Below are 14,208 nucleotides of genomic sequence, written 5' to 3'. Positions count from 1 at the left end.
CCGCTGTGCTCACAGCCAGAGCAGAGAAGCACAGCGCCGGGGACAGACAGCGGAAGGTAAGTATGTAGTGTTTGTTTTTTTTACTTTTACGATGGTAACCAGGGTAAACATCGGGTTACTAAGCGCGGCCCTGCGCTTAGTAACCCGATGTTTACCCTGGTTACCGGAATCGTTGGTCGCTGGAGAGCTGTCTGTGTGACAGCTCTTCAGCGACCAAACAGCGACGCTGCAGCGATCGACATCGTTGTCGGTATCGCTGCAGCGTCGCTGAGTGTGAAGGTACCTTTAGTGGTTAGTGATGAGCGAATGTGCCCGGATTATGTGTTATCTGAGCATGCCCAGGTGTTATCAGAGTCTCTTGGGCTGCTCCTATATTATGTTCCAGTCCCTGCGGCTGAATGTCTTGGGAATGTTAGACAGCCTCTACACATTCGGAGATTCCCTAACAAACAAGCAATCCCCGCATGTGGTCTAACATTCCCAAACATGCAAGGCATCACTGTCCCCATTGGGGTTCCTAATCTAAATTCAGCACAATCCCCCGCTAGAAATAGTCAGGGCCAACTGCTTATCAACACCTCCTGATTACTCAGCAAAGACCAGAGAACCCTTTTCTATGTCAACCTTCTCGAAATCCGACCAAAGTCTTCATAGGAGAACATTGACACAGTCTGATCATAACCTGATATGAAGGGGCAATTGGTGTTTGCTGTAGGACTAAAAGGCTATTTTGTACTCTATTAACCCAATGCTAGACATACTTGAGAGGGATGATAAAGACCCGTATAAACACATTATACATCTATATATAGCTGTCCAAACGATAATGATCTCAGCTGTACACAAGCACATTTATGGAAGCAATAAAAGGGTAATTACGGGCAGGGGGGAAACAAAGTCATACACATTAGGTGTACATTGGCTGAGCTTGCTGATTGTGGTTGGACCTGTCGGCCATCTAATATGAATGGAAGTGGCCACAGTTTCCACTAACAGCAGATGCCGGCATAAAGAAGGATGGGGAATATGTCATATGAACAGGGGACTAAGGGGTAAAGTCTCTCCTTGTGAAGAGTGACAAGCCAGTGTAAGGAGAATTAAAGGCCGTGCAATGCTCCTTCTTCAGAGAGGAAGAGGACTTGGAGTCTAATGCCCCCTAATTGATGTAGGAATCCTAAAAGTTAATACCGACCCTTTAACGAGCCTTGCGACATGACGTGTTGTTTCTGGATGTTTGCCCTTAAACACCCCGAAACAACACATGCTTGCAAACGGAGTGTCTGGTTTGGATTTTATCCTAAATCATGTGGCAAGGCTTGGCACTGACGTCTAGGATTGCTACCCACCAATAGGTGGCGCTAGAGTTCTAGTGCACTGCCTCTGGGCATTTTATATGTGTCATCTCATAACTGAAGGGAGGGGATGTAGTAAACATGTAACACAGCTCCAATTAAAACAGTAAACTTATATACTGTGTATAGTATACGTAAGAGCCCATAGTGACATAATTACCTGCCAAAAGGCCCCTTCATTTCCTCCACAGGACGCATACCCATGCCAGTTTGCTGGCACTGGTATTGCCCTACATTCTTTAGGTCCGGAAGGGTCTTGTTTCTGGTTGGTGGGATGATCACTCCTTGGTGAGTGAGAAGCGTCACAAGATTTTGAGAACTGGTTCCCCTGGGAAACTCAAATGGGGATATACCCTGAAGAGTGAAAAAAGAGGAGATATATGAAGTATTCATAGATTACACTCTAACAAAGTGAATCATTCGCACTACACACTTACTTCGTGACACGCATGGTATAAAGAGGAGACACATGTGCGAGAATCATCAGACCTACAATCAGGTTCAATGGTAGGATATGTCTTACAGCTTTGGTGCTGATCAGCTCCCGGTGTGGGAGAGGAGCAGCACCAGAAAAACCCTTTTCAGCAGATCATGTACATATGTTTAGGGCTCAATAGCTTGCCTCCATACTATTTCCTACTTTCTAGGACCAACCTAGTTTTTCTGAAAACTGGAAGATAGATGTGGATCCAACTACTGGGATCCGCACCGATTCTAAGAACAAGGGTCAGGAATGCCTCACTGGAATGAATAGGTGGCCGCTTATGAGCACCACTGCCCCTTTCATTGTCTATGGGTCTGCTGGAAATAGTCGTGCACTGTACTTGGCTAAATCCCATAGGGATTGGGTTGGGGATGGGGTTATACACAGCTCAGCATTCCGAGAACTGCTAGATCTGCAGCACATACTACAGAGATTTATGACACCGCTGGAATCAGTGTCTCTGCCCATACATTGTGCAGCTCTCATATGGGGTAGCAAAAATCTGGTGACAGATTCCCGTTAAACATAGAAGTCAAATACTTTTGGTTACTCCTTGATGGGCTAATGGTTCCTTACCTTTGTGGGTGAACCCAGTATAGTTGGAAGGGGGCTCCTATGCATAAACTCAGATAACTTGGGGGAGGATCTGAGAGGTCGAGTGGACTGAAGGCCGTGGATCTGCTGTGGAGAACTTGGCTTTATAAAGACATCCCTAGGTATAACAGGATCCGATAGCTGTTTCTTTATCTTTTGCTTGCTTGGTTGTAGGTCAGACAGGTTTGGGGCGCTGTTAAGACGGGATCCCATTCTACAATTCTGTGCAGCCATTGGAATACCTGGAAAACACATAAAAATAGATGATTCAACCATGTGGTGAAACAACTACTATGTTTCACATGGAGAGTACGCACCAAGATTTGGCAAATCTGGACCTTGATCTTTATAAAACTACTTAATGACTCTCCACCACTAGTTCAATTAGAAATACCATTCACAGCCTGATTCTGGTGATATTTGATAAAAACAAATCTATGTATATGATTTGCATACTTTTGGTCAAGTGCCGCCTAGATTCTCCTCCGCTTCTCTCATGATTGCATTTCACATGTACAATCTTGACGTTCCCAAGTCAGCTCCACTTCGCTAGACCTCGAGCAGCTCCTACCCTAAACACACCACCGAGCGCTGACCACTATGTGAGGGACTCACAATGGCTCTCATGTTTACTACATACACCAAAACCATGTGTCCTCATTTCAGGAGTGTGTTGTGTGCACCCTGTGAGGATATTAGTACTGTGTAACCTAGTTATGGTCGTAGAAGCACAAATCTCTGTCCCCTTGGCAGTGCTGATCGCTCCTACCTACCCTGATCCATTGTAAGATAGTCTCAGCTCTATAAGCAATAAGGTATTAGAACAGATTTTCTGTTTCAAAGGCATTGATGGCCATTACTATATCAAGGGTCCAACTTGTGGCACCCCACCAATTAATTGACTACAGGGACTCTGGCTTCTATTTGGCAGGCCGTACCCACCATAATCAGGGCTCCTGTTTCTAGGTTCTGCTCCTCCAGGGCTTCTGCTGATGTCTGCTACTGGCTTCTCTGGAATAGTGCCCACTGCGACACATAAAGGAGGCAAAATTGTTGTGAAAAACAACAAAGATTTTAAGTATGAAATAAATATATCACGGTTTTCAAGAGTTTTCAATACAATGTTTTGTGTGCACCGTGTATTTAAAGGGGGCCTGTATGTACAGAATGACCGGTCAAACCAAGCACATGGGCTCGGCGCACCCTGACATGACCAAGCACCTTCCCACCTACGTGTTTTGTACTTATCTGTGCCTCGCTCTTGATTTAATGACTTTACAGGAAGAGAGGAGGGCAGAGATAGAGGGAAAACATGAAGGATGGGAGGATTCTGTGCCCTTTAAAGAGCCTAATCTAAGAGTAGCATAATGTAGAGGCAGAAACCAGACTCCAGCAATGTGTAACATACTAGGCTGCTTGGTGTTGTTTTGATTAAAACACAGTTTTATCAGCAGGAGATTATTACTTGAGGACTACTTAGCATATAGTCCTCCATATTCATGACATCTGTGTAACCATGGCCCTGTCATAAATTGGCAGCTGTCAATCAGTGGTGCGGGCGGGGTTATACAGAGCTCAGAATTCAGAGAACTGGCAGATCTGCAGCACATATAACGGGGATTTTATCAAAACTGCAGCAAGCAGCCCAGAAAGTAACAAATCACTACAATCAGTGTCTCTGCCCCTATATCAAGCTGCTATTACATCGGGCAGCAAAAACCTTGCGACATATTCCCTTTATCATGGTCAATAAAACTAGTTACACAACTTTTAATTTTATCTTTTAATTTTGATGTTCCTTTATCAGCAGTTTAAGCTGCTTTGTTATGAACGCAAAACACATAAAAATGGGAAAATAACATATGGAAGAGTGGAAAAAAAATCAAACAAACATGAAAATAGTTGTGGAGGTCCAGTGATAAACATTGGTACACTATATACAACTTATGCCAACGTGAAGTTCATGCCTTTTACTCTCAGTTGGTAGCTTCCGGCACGGATTCTGTTACATTGACTGAGAAATCAGCATTTGTGCTATTTTTAATGGTAAATCAATGGCTATCATGGTGTTTAGGTCCGTCAGGCATCAAACGTAAACCACCTACAGATGGGTATACAGGCAATTACCAGTGTAACAATCCAGCGTACCTTGGGGGGCGTGGCCTGAGAGTCCATGTGAGCGGACGTGAAGCTGTGAGCTCCCGCCGCTGTATATTGTAAAATCCTGCAGAGCCGCTGCTGTTTGGTCCCTGCGGGGGCTTACTGGCTGCGGGGAGACTTGGAGAGGCCGGCGGTGCTGTTCGGTAGCGCTGGAACCGACGAACATGACCAGGAGACGGCAGAAGGACGCGGGAGCCGGGGATGCAGGCGCAATCCAAGATGGCGCCGACTTGAGGGAAAAGGCAGACAAGGAGAACGCCGCATGCAGAAAGCGCATGGAGGTAGCGGCAAAGCTCCAGCAGTTTGCGAGAGCGGAGGCCGCAGAGGAGGGAGCCGGAGCTGATACCGAAGAGGAGGAGGAGAGCCCAGCAGGAGAACATGAGGTACAACAGGGGAGAAAGGAGAGTAAAATGGCGGTGGCAGAAGGGGGACCCGAGGAAATGGCGCCAGAAGCTGAGCCTACCCTAAGAGACGTTTTTGCGCTAGTCTCTTCATGTAAACAATCTCTGACCATACAGATACAGGAGGTTAAGGGGGACACAGCCCAGATAAACGCAGCCATGCAGAAGATTGACAAACGTGTGGGGGAGGTAGAGGAGAGAGTGAGCACTGCAGAAGACCATATAGTGCAGCTGCAAAAAGCAGAGAAAAAGTTCACTCAAGCAATAGCTGAATTGGCTGCGAAAAATGAGGACCTTGAGAACAGGTCCAGAAGAAATAATATTCGCATAGTGGGCATCCCTGAAAAAGCTGAAGGGAGGAATCCAACGGAATATATTGAAAAATGGCTGTTAGAGACATTTGGAGATATGGCGCTAACAAAAGTGTTCGCGGTAGAAAGAGCGCATAGGGTCCCGCCGAAACCACCTGTCCCTGGAGCGAATCCCCGTACCATGCTCGCCAAAATTCTAAACTATAGAGACAGAGACATTATCCTGAGGAAGGCCAGAGACATGACGGATCTGACAGTTGAAGGTCAAAAGATTGCTATATACCCAGACTATTCTACTCTGGTGCAGAAACAACGGATGATGTTCACGGGTATCAAGAGACGGCTGAGGGAATTGGGTGTGCAGTATTCCATGATGTTCCCAGCAAGACTGAGGGTGGTGGCGTTTGATAAAATTCATTTTTTCCAGAAGCCGGAGGACGCTACCCAGTGGATCGATATTAATGCTAAAAAGCTTAAAGGAAAAGGAGACTGAAACTGTGGGAAGAGTCTGAAGTTGTTTACTTATCTGTCAGTTGGAAAAGAGTCATGTGATTGACAAGCCAAGGGGTTTGGGGGGGGAAGAAGGGAAAGGGATGGTGTAATGGCTGCTGGGAAAGGGGGAGGAAGGGTTTGCGACATATTTTAAGTTTATGCAGACTTCTTGTGTGTGCAAATAATTCTAAGTTAAAATGTTTTGAGAACGTTATTTTTCAAAATGTCTGAAATCCTGTTATGTACAGTGGTGGGAGGAGGGTTGGGAAGGTAATGCCAAACGGAGTGTTCGCTATGGGCGATGATGCCCCACTCTTGGAAAGAGGTGGAATGGTTAGATGTGAGGGGGGAAGGGTGGGAGGGGGAGTTGGGTGGGCGGGGGGGGGGGGGGGGGGTTGGGGAGGGTAGTTAGACAGCCTGAGCTCAAAATTGACGATACTTATAGTGAAGATGAGCCAAGTGATGGGGACCCGTTTTAAGATTTTGTGCTGGAATGTGAGAGGCCTAGGGGAGAAATCTAGACGTGCTGCGTGTTTGCAATATGCAAGAGACCAAAGGGCCTCAATGATATGCTTGCTGGAGACGCATTTGGTAAGGGAAAAAGTGGATGTTTTGAATAGACGATGGATCCAGAGGGGATATCATTCTACCTTCTCCACGTATGCAAGAGGAGTCTCAATCTTGGTTCCAGCGGGAGTTCAGTATGAGGAGGTGAAGGTATATGTGGACGTGGAGGGACAGTATGTACTATTACGGTGTATACTGTATGGAGTGATGCTGTGTGTTGCCGCGATGTATATTCCGCCTCCCTACTCTAGCAGGAAGATTAGAGAAGTAATGGAGCGAGTGGAAAAATGGGGACCGACACCGTTAATAATTATCGGAGATCTAAATAACATCTGTGATGAATATTGGGATAAAAATAAAAATACTCAGAATAGGTCGGAGGGACACATAACAACATTTGGCACCTATATACAGGAGATAGGTTTGATTGATCTGTGGAGGGTTAGACATGTGGGGGAGAGAGGGTACTCATGTTATTCACCGGCACATGCCACACTCTCTAGGATTGATATGGCTCTGGGTAACAGGATTTTGGACACATTGGTTGGGGAGGTGAGATATCTGCCAAGGGCCTTGTCGGACCATAGTCCAATTGAAGTAGAGGTTAGATTGGAGGGGGCTCGCTCGCTAAGTGGGAGAGAATGGAAGATTCATCCTAATTGGTTACAGAGTATTGAGTTGGAAAGTATAGGACGGGAGGTGGCGGAATTCTTTCTCTTAAATGATGGAAGCGCCGACGCTCTTACAATTTGGGATGCAATGAAGGCGTACCTGAGGGGACTACTGTTTAGGGACATTAGTAGGTGTAAGCGGAGGACGAGAGAGGTAGAAAAAGCGGCAGTTGAGGAGTTGAAGGAAGCAGAGGATGGGATGGCCACAATGGGAACCCCTGAGGCAGAGAGAAGAATGAAAAACGCACAAAATCATTTGGAAAAAATTCTGCTAGGCAAAGCTGAGAGGAAACGAGATTTCCAAAGGGTATTGTTCTATCAGGAGGGAGAAACAGTGGGACATATGCTGTCGGTAGTGGCTGCTGCTCAGAGAGGTTCTTCATATATACACTCTTTGGATTCTGCTAGTGGAGGTAAAATAACGGAAACACCTGAAATTTTGAGAGCCTTTGCGGACTTCTATGCAGATTTGTATTCCTCTCGGGTTGGTGAATCGGTCGAGGATGCACTGACTTTCTTGGAAGGTCTGGATTTGCCGAGACTGAGTGAGGCAGATAGGGAGAGCCTTGAGGCCCCTATCACTGAGGAGGAATTGAGTCGGGCATTGATGTCTATGGCCAATGGGAAGGCGCCTGGGGTCGATGGGTTACCCGCTGAGATCTATAAAGGGTTGGCAGAAGTGTTGATTCCTAGATTAAAAATGGTATTGGAGGAAGCTAGGTCTTGTGGGCGCTTGCCAGCCTCTATGAGAGAGGCCATAATAGTGGTCATTCCAAAGGAGGATAAGGACTTGGGGAAACCGGAGTCGTACCGCCCAATTTCTTTACTAACAATTGATGTCAAGCTTCTGGCCAAGGTGTTGGCTCTCCGCCTCTCTAGTGTTATTGCGAGTCTGGTGCATTCGGACCAATCTGGCTTTATGCCGGATAGATCAACGGCGATCAATTTGCGGAGGTTATATGTAAATTTGCAGGTAGAGTCTGATAACTGTGGTCGAAGAGTGATTGTATCGCTAGATGCACACAAGGCGTTTGACAGCGTCGAATGGGGGTACCTCTGGCAGGTGCTGGAATGTATGGGGTTTGGCCTGCAGTTTGTGGCCTGGATACAGCTGTTGTACTCATTACCATCCGCCAGAATTAGAGTAAATGGGGAGCTATCTCGTCCTATAGGGCTGGCTAGGGGTACTAGGCAGGGATGCCCGCTTTCACCCCTCCTGTTCGCGTTGGCTGTAGAACCTCTTGCTGCTAAGATTCGGCAGTCGGATGGGGTCCCTGGGTTTAGGTATGGCAAAGTAGAGGAAAAAATAGCGTTATATGCGGATGATGTTTTGCTGTTCCTGGAGGATCCAGACAATTCACTAAGAGGGGCCGTTGAAATTGTTGAGAGATTTGGTACTGTGTCGGGACTAACAATTAATTGGGATAAGACGGTTCTTTTTAGAGTGGATGACGTAGGAGAGAATGTGAGTGAGGATGTTGGGGATGAGAGGCTGAAGGTGGTTTCCCAATTTAAATATCTTGGAATATGGATTTCGGTGCCGGTGGCGGAGTTTCTGCAAAGAAATTTGACTCCTGTTATGGGGGTACTCAAGGCAAAGGTAGACGCCTGGAATAAGCTACATCTATCGGTCGTCGGTAGGGTAAACCTTATTAAAATGGTCCTTATGCCCAAAATTCTTTATGTTCTGCATAACGCACCAATTTGGATCCCTCGGGGGAAGTTCAGGCAGATTAATGCCCTCTTTAGAAGTTTGATATGGGGTAGACAATATCCACGTATTAGCTTGGAGACGCTTCAACGACCCAAGGAAGATGGTGGTTTGGCTTTGCCCAACCCGGAAATATACTTCCTTGCGGCCCAGAGCCAGCATTTGAAGGGCTGGGCGCGAGGGGCGTCATCCAGTGCAGTACAACAGATATTGGAAGAGGTGACGGACCGACGACCGATGGCCAGGTGTTTGGAGGATGGCTCATTGGGCGCGCTGGGGAAAATATACCCAACCCTGTTCCTGATTCGTAAATTATGGAATAGATTAAGGCAGATTCGTGGGGTTACAGGGTTGACTAAATTCACACCGATATGGTCTAACCACAACTTAAAGGATTTTGAGGCCCTGGGAGGATTGATGGAATGGCAGAATAAGGGAATTTGCTTTGTTCACCAGATAATCCAGCAGCAGGAGCTGAAGTCCTTTTCCCAATTGCAGGAAGAATTTGGTTTGCGATCCACAGGGGAATATCAGTATGCGCAGATGAGACATGCCTTTAGAGCTCAGAATAAGAAGGCTGATATTAGGGTTCAAGATGATATAGTGTTGGAGTATGTGTGTGGTGAGGGTACTACAAGGGGAGTTATTTCCACTCTGTATAAGGACCTTATGCACACATTTCTGCTAGATTTCCCTATAAAGGCGAGAGCTAAGTGGGAGAGAGAAGTGGGGCCGATGGAAAATGAAACCTGGGAATCGGTGATGGAGTGGGTTCCGCGACTATCCTTGAGTGAACCATATAGGCTCTCGCAGCTATACATTTTGCATAGGGTATATAAATCTCCGGAAGTGTTATACAAAGCGGGATTGCGTGCCAATTCTGGGTGTCCGAGGTGTGCGAGTGAGAAGGCAGGAATATATCACATGATGTGGACGTGTCCGAGACTGGCTGCCTTTTGGGTGGTGGTTTTGAGCCGAGTTGAAGCAGCGTATAAGTGCAGAGTTGTTAGAGACCCGATAGTATGTGTGCTGGGATATGTGGAAGAAATTGGAGTTGACAATACTTGGAAGATTGCAATTGCTAGGCTACTCTACATGGCCAGGAAAGTAATAGCACGAAACTGGATAAACGCGGAACCACCTGTGAGAAGGGAATTTCTCCAATATGTTCAACATGGTCTAAAATTGGAAAAGGGGGTGTACAGTAAAAGGGGGAAAATAGAACTCTTTAATAAAATATGGTCTCCTTGGCTTGATTTGGATTGAGGAGTATAGGCGTCGTGTTTCCTAAGACCTGGAAGAGGATAAATTACAAGAGGCAGATAATGCCTCGGTGGGGTGGAGATTGAGACTGAGCTGTCTTATGGGGGAGGGGGGTAGTTGGGGTAATGTTGGGGTTTATTAAAGTAAGAAAATGTGTATCTGATATAATGCAATGTAAATGGCATTCTGTTGTTCTCCTTTTTTTTTATATTGTTAATAAAAATCTATTTAAATTAACAATCCAGCGTACCTTGTGGAGAGGGAATGTATGGCTTGGCTCCTCCGAAAGACAGCCTCCTTGTTGGTGCGGTGGCGGCTTCTACAGGAAAAGGAGGCGAGGTTCCTGCTCTCATGAAATGAAGGGGGCTGGCACTGCTGGACTTCCGCACCATGCCAGGTCTGAAAGATCACATACAAAACATGTTCATTGCTCTGAAGAAATGTAATACAAGAGCTCACGGTACCTTTTAATATGCCCAACCAGGAACACCTCCACATGCATAGATACATACATACTGTGCGCACAATCAATCTGGCACACATTGCAGTCCGGCCACTATGGTAATCACAGCTATTAGACCCCGTAGATGCCCATCACAAGAAAGATACTAATAACCTGCACTACTGACAGCCGATATATGTGCAAACATTGAACAGATTAATTATGAATCGCATTACTGGTATATAAAACTATATTTCTACAAGCTGCCCAATTCATATGTGCCCACCAGCCATGACAAGGCGCATCTCTGCTCAGATACTTCCTGTCGTGGCTGGTGAGCACACACAAATTGACTAATTTGTGCGTTAAGTAAATCAATTTTGTAAATCTAGTTTACACAGCAGTAAATGCTGTTCCTAGATCACAGTCAATGTTTGCATGTATCCTGACGAACAGTGTGTGACGGCACTTTTTCTACGTTAACATTGCCGTCACTGCAGCTTGGATCTGCTCACATTTGTTTCATTCTGTTAGGAGCAGGTTTATTATTATTTTATTCAGTGCAGCACAGGTCAGGGGACAACCGGCTACTTGTTACACAGAAGTTATCATGACTATTTGTATATGATTGTTAGTTACTAATTTAGATTGTGGTCGTATCACAGAAGTCACATTAGACCTTTTTTTGATAATATTACCATTAGCGGTTATCTAACCTGCCCCATCTCTAATAGGACAAACGTAGACAGAAGCCTACAGAAAAATGCAAGGCGTTCTTATATCGCATACAAACCTCTGTGGCGGGTACTGATTGGGCGACTGCAAATTCTGCTCAATCCTCCGATAATTGTCAATTTGAGACGGGACAGGAATGGGCACAGACTGACCATATCTACTAGGTGATGCCTGAGACAGCCTTAAACAAAAGAATACAAGACGTTCTAGAATTAAAGCTGTGCCAATACATACGGAAGTGATACATTCACTTTAATACAGATATTGACTGGGTGATTCATTTTAAAGGGAATCTGTCAGTAGGATCATCCCTCCTATGCTGTCTATATGGGCAGGTCGCTCAGAGACAGCTGAATATAATGCTACCTTGATATCTACGATTCGAATGGCTTACTTCAGAGAAATCCATGTTTTTCTTAATATGTAAATGAGCTGTTCAGATCTATGGGCCGGACATAGAACTCTCAGAGAATCTGCCCCCAGATATTATTTTATATAAAAGGGTGGCATTACCAGAGTGAGACATGTAACTGCTGACAGTCTGCTCTCCTGATCTACATGTCTCGCCCTGGTAATGTCACCTTTTATTCAAAATAAGCTCTGGAGGCAGATTCTCATGCCGATAAGTGTCCGCCCATAGATCTTAACAACTCATTTACATAATAAGTAAAACACGGATTTCTCTGGAATAATCGGATCACATATATGAAGGTATAAATTTATTCCACTTTCTATGACCTCCATGTCCATGTAGACAGCTTAGGAGGGTTGATCCTACTGACAGAGTCCCTTTAACAGCAGCTTGAGTCTTACAGAAATCTGCTCGAGAATCCTTTACCTTACCCATGAAAGGAAAATAAGTCTTTAGTGCAAAATGAAACCTAAAAAAAGACCCTTTTATCTATGATTTTATGAGTGAAAAGATTTTTTGATTAGTTCTTACCGAGATGGACTGGGGGAGCAGCTATATGGAAGCGTTGGGGAGGGTGTTCGCGCTCGGCTCTCGAGACCCGCTGATGTCAACAGAGAACTGATAAGAAACGGAGATAAGGATGAAGACCTTCAAAAGTATGAATCAATATTACTACGTCCATGAGCCGGATATCTGTAATTGGCCCAATAAAGCCTTGTACATTTTCAAATAATTGTCTCAATAGAAATGGATATTGCACTGTGACCCAGAACAGTCGGATCACTCACAATGTGGTAATATTCAGTAAAAATATAAAATGATCTCTCTGCTCAGCTAGTGTAGGCGTGAGAATTCAGGGGTCAGATTGTCCGGTTAGGTGACATGTTAGTAACCGGACTTTACTTACCCACTATACATTAAGGTATCATGAATGGGCTTGCTTGTGGCAGCTTCTGCGAGATCTCCTAGAACATAGAAAACAACTGATTAAGCCTAAAGCTATAATAAAGCCGATTATAACCTTACCATTAGAATCCAACAGGTTTTTGTTCAATGAAACAGACATGAAAGATAGAGCACAATATCTCCATTCTTACCTGCATGCTAGATTCTTACCCATCATTGCAAAAAACACACATTTGAAAAGTCACATTCATTTTTTATGTTTTCTTTTCTAATTAATAAATGTACTAAAATGATGAAATATTCATCAATACAAAAGTATATAATGATGCTGGCATCAAATGTAAGACTAATGAACTTTTCACCTGAAGCTAGCCATGCACAAGATAGCCAATGGCAGAACGCTCTTTGGGCCAGCACCTACGTATGCGCCACTGCCGGGGAGTGAGAAGAGGAAGCTACATGTTGTGTTGAGACCAGATTGTCCCGAATGAGTTGTCCCTTGCATTCAAATGGCAGTTACAAGTTCCATGTGAGGAGTATCGCAAGCTTATCTGAGATATTCTTGGCGGGAGGGAAGAAGAATTTGCTTCTAGCAAGAAGCTATCAAACACCGAGCAGTCGTAAGTAACCGCAAGAGCAATTTAGACGAGTTTTCCCAACCTTCTGAGAGAGATGTTGAGTTGGTAGACCAATGGGCCTAAGAAGACCTCCGTAGATAACACTACCTGAATCAGGAATTTGACTATTTCCAAGAATGGAGTTAATGTAGTACATGACCAGGAGACATCCAGAATTTGAGGATTCATCTTATCAAAACATAAGAATCGTGTATTGATCTTTGCTATACAAGGCGCATTTCGAAGTCTTGGCTGTATATTCCAAGAAGCTCTCCCATCTAGTCATATAGGAGTGTTTGATAAATGAGTACCACTGAGGAGAATTAATTAACCTATAAATGTCAGACATCAACTACTCAGTGGACAGGCCTCTCTTGCAAAGCCTTTCAAACTCAGATGGAGAAGAAACTTTAGGGGAGCCAAAGAGGGATTTTGCTAAGTATTTGATCTGCAAGTATTGAAAGAATTCATAATTGGTAATGGGAAAATTAGTTTTAATATAATCCAATATATTAACTGTTTAGGACTAGGCTATTTGGTAATAAGGGCAAGTACATGAAAGATGTCTCTTACAGGTAAACCAAAAATCTCTAGCAAACTGCATTGGCCCCAGAAGCGGAGTAGGTATCCTAAGGGGTTGACCAAACCAAGTTCATGGTAAACAAGAAGGGAGGCTCCGGACCAAGGCCAGTGATACCCCTTGGACCAGACCATCCGCAGGTGAGATAATAAAAGCCGTTTTTCTTGTCTTTCAGGTCGGGTCAGATACACAGCATTATAGAATGCTGTATATCAAGCCTGAAAGGTGGTGGCCACATCTCATATCTGTCAAACCTTGTGACACGTTCCCTTTAAGGTCTTGAGCGGCTGAGGCCACAGATCGTTCTTGAAGTTGTCTGGCAAGTCGAGAGCGTGCCTTTTTCGGAATACTTCTGTTTAGTGTATTGAAGCAACTTCTCAATCTTACGCATAGATAGGTCTTTGGACGTATCTCTGATGGCGATCAGTTTCCTCATGGTCTCAGTAGATGGGGATTTGACTAGTATTTAAGCTGAGTAGTGAGGGTGGAATGAAGTTGGTTAGAAGTTTT

The 14,208-nt window shown here is 44.8% G+C and overlaps 1 protein-coding gene across 1 annotated transcript in view; it reads right to left on the bottom strand.

Moving 5' to 3' along the window:
* ULK1 (unc-51 like autophagy activating kinase 1) overlaps window positions 1–14,208 on the bottom strand; it is a 110,165-nt gene that overhangs the window by 16,167 nt on the left and 79,790 nt on the right. Inside the window, exons 14-20 of the mRNA XM_069756064.1 lie at window positions 12,503–12,560; window positions 12,127–12,213; window positions 11,242–11,364; window positions 10,257–10,405; window positions 3,373–3,456; window positions 2,413–2,672; window positions 1,513–1,706 (exon numbers count right to left, since the gene is read on the bottom strand). Of these exons, the coding sequence (XP_069612165.1) occupies window positions 1,513–1,706; window positions 2,413–2,672; window positions 3,373–3,456; window positions 10,257–10,405; window positions 11,242–11,364; window positions 12,127–12,213; window positions 12,503–12,560 (955 nt within the window). The remainder of the gene's footprint in view (window positions 1–1,512; window positions 1,707–2,412; window positions 2,673–3,372; window positions 3,457–10,256; window positions 10,406–11,241; window positions 11,365–12,126; window positions 12,214–12,502; window positions 12,561–14,208) is intronic.

Source organism: Ranitomeya imitator, chromosome 1 (genome assembly GCF_032444005.1).
Source record: "Ranitomeya imitator isolate aRanImi1 chromosome 1, aRanImi1.pri, whole genome shotgun sequence".
NCBI lineage: Eukaryota > Metazoa > Chordata > Amphibia > Anura > Dendrobatidae > Ranitomeya > Ranitomeya imitator.
Note: the sequence above shows the minus strand (reverse complement) of the source record. Positions and strands in the feature narration are given on the sequence as shown.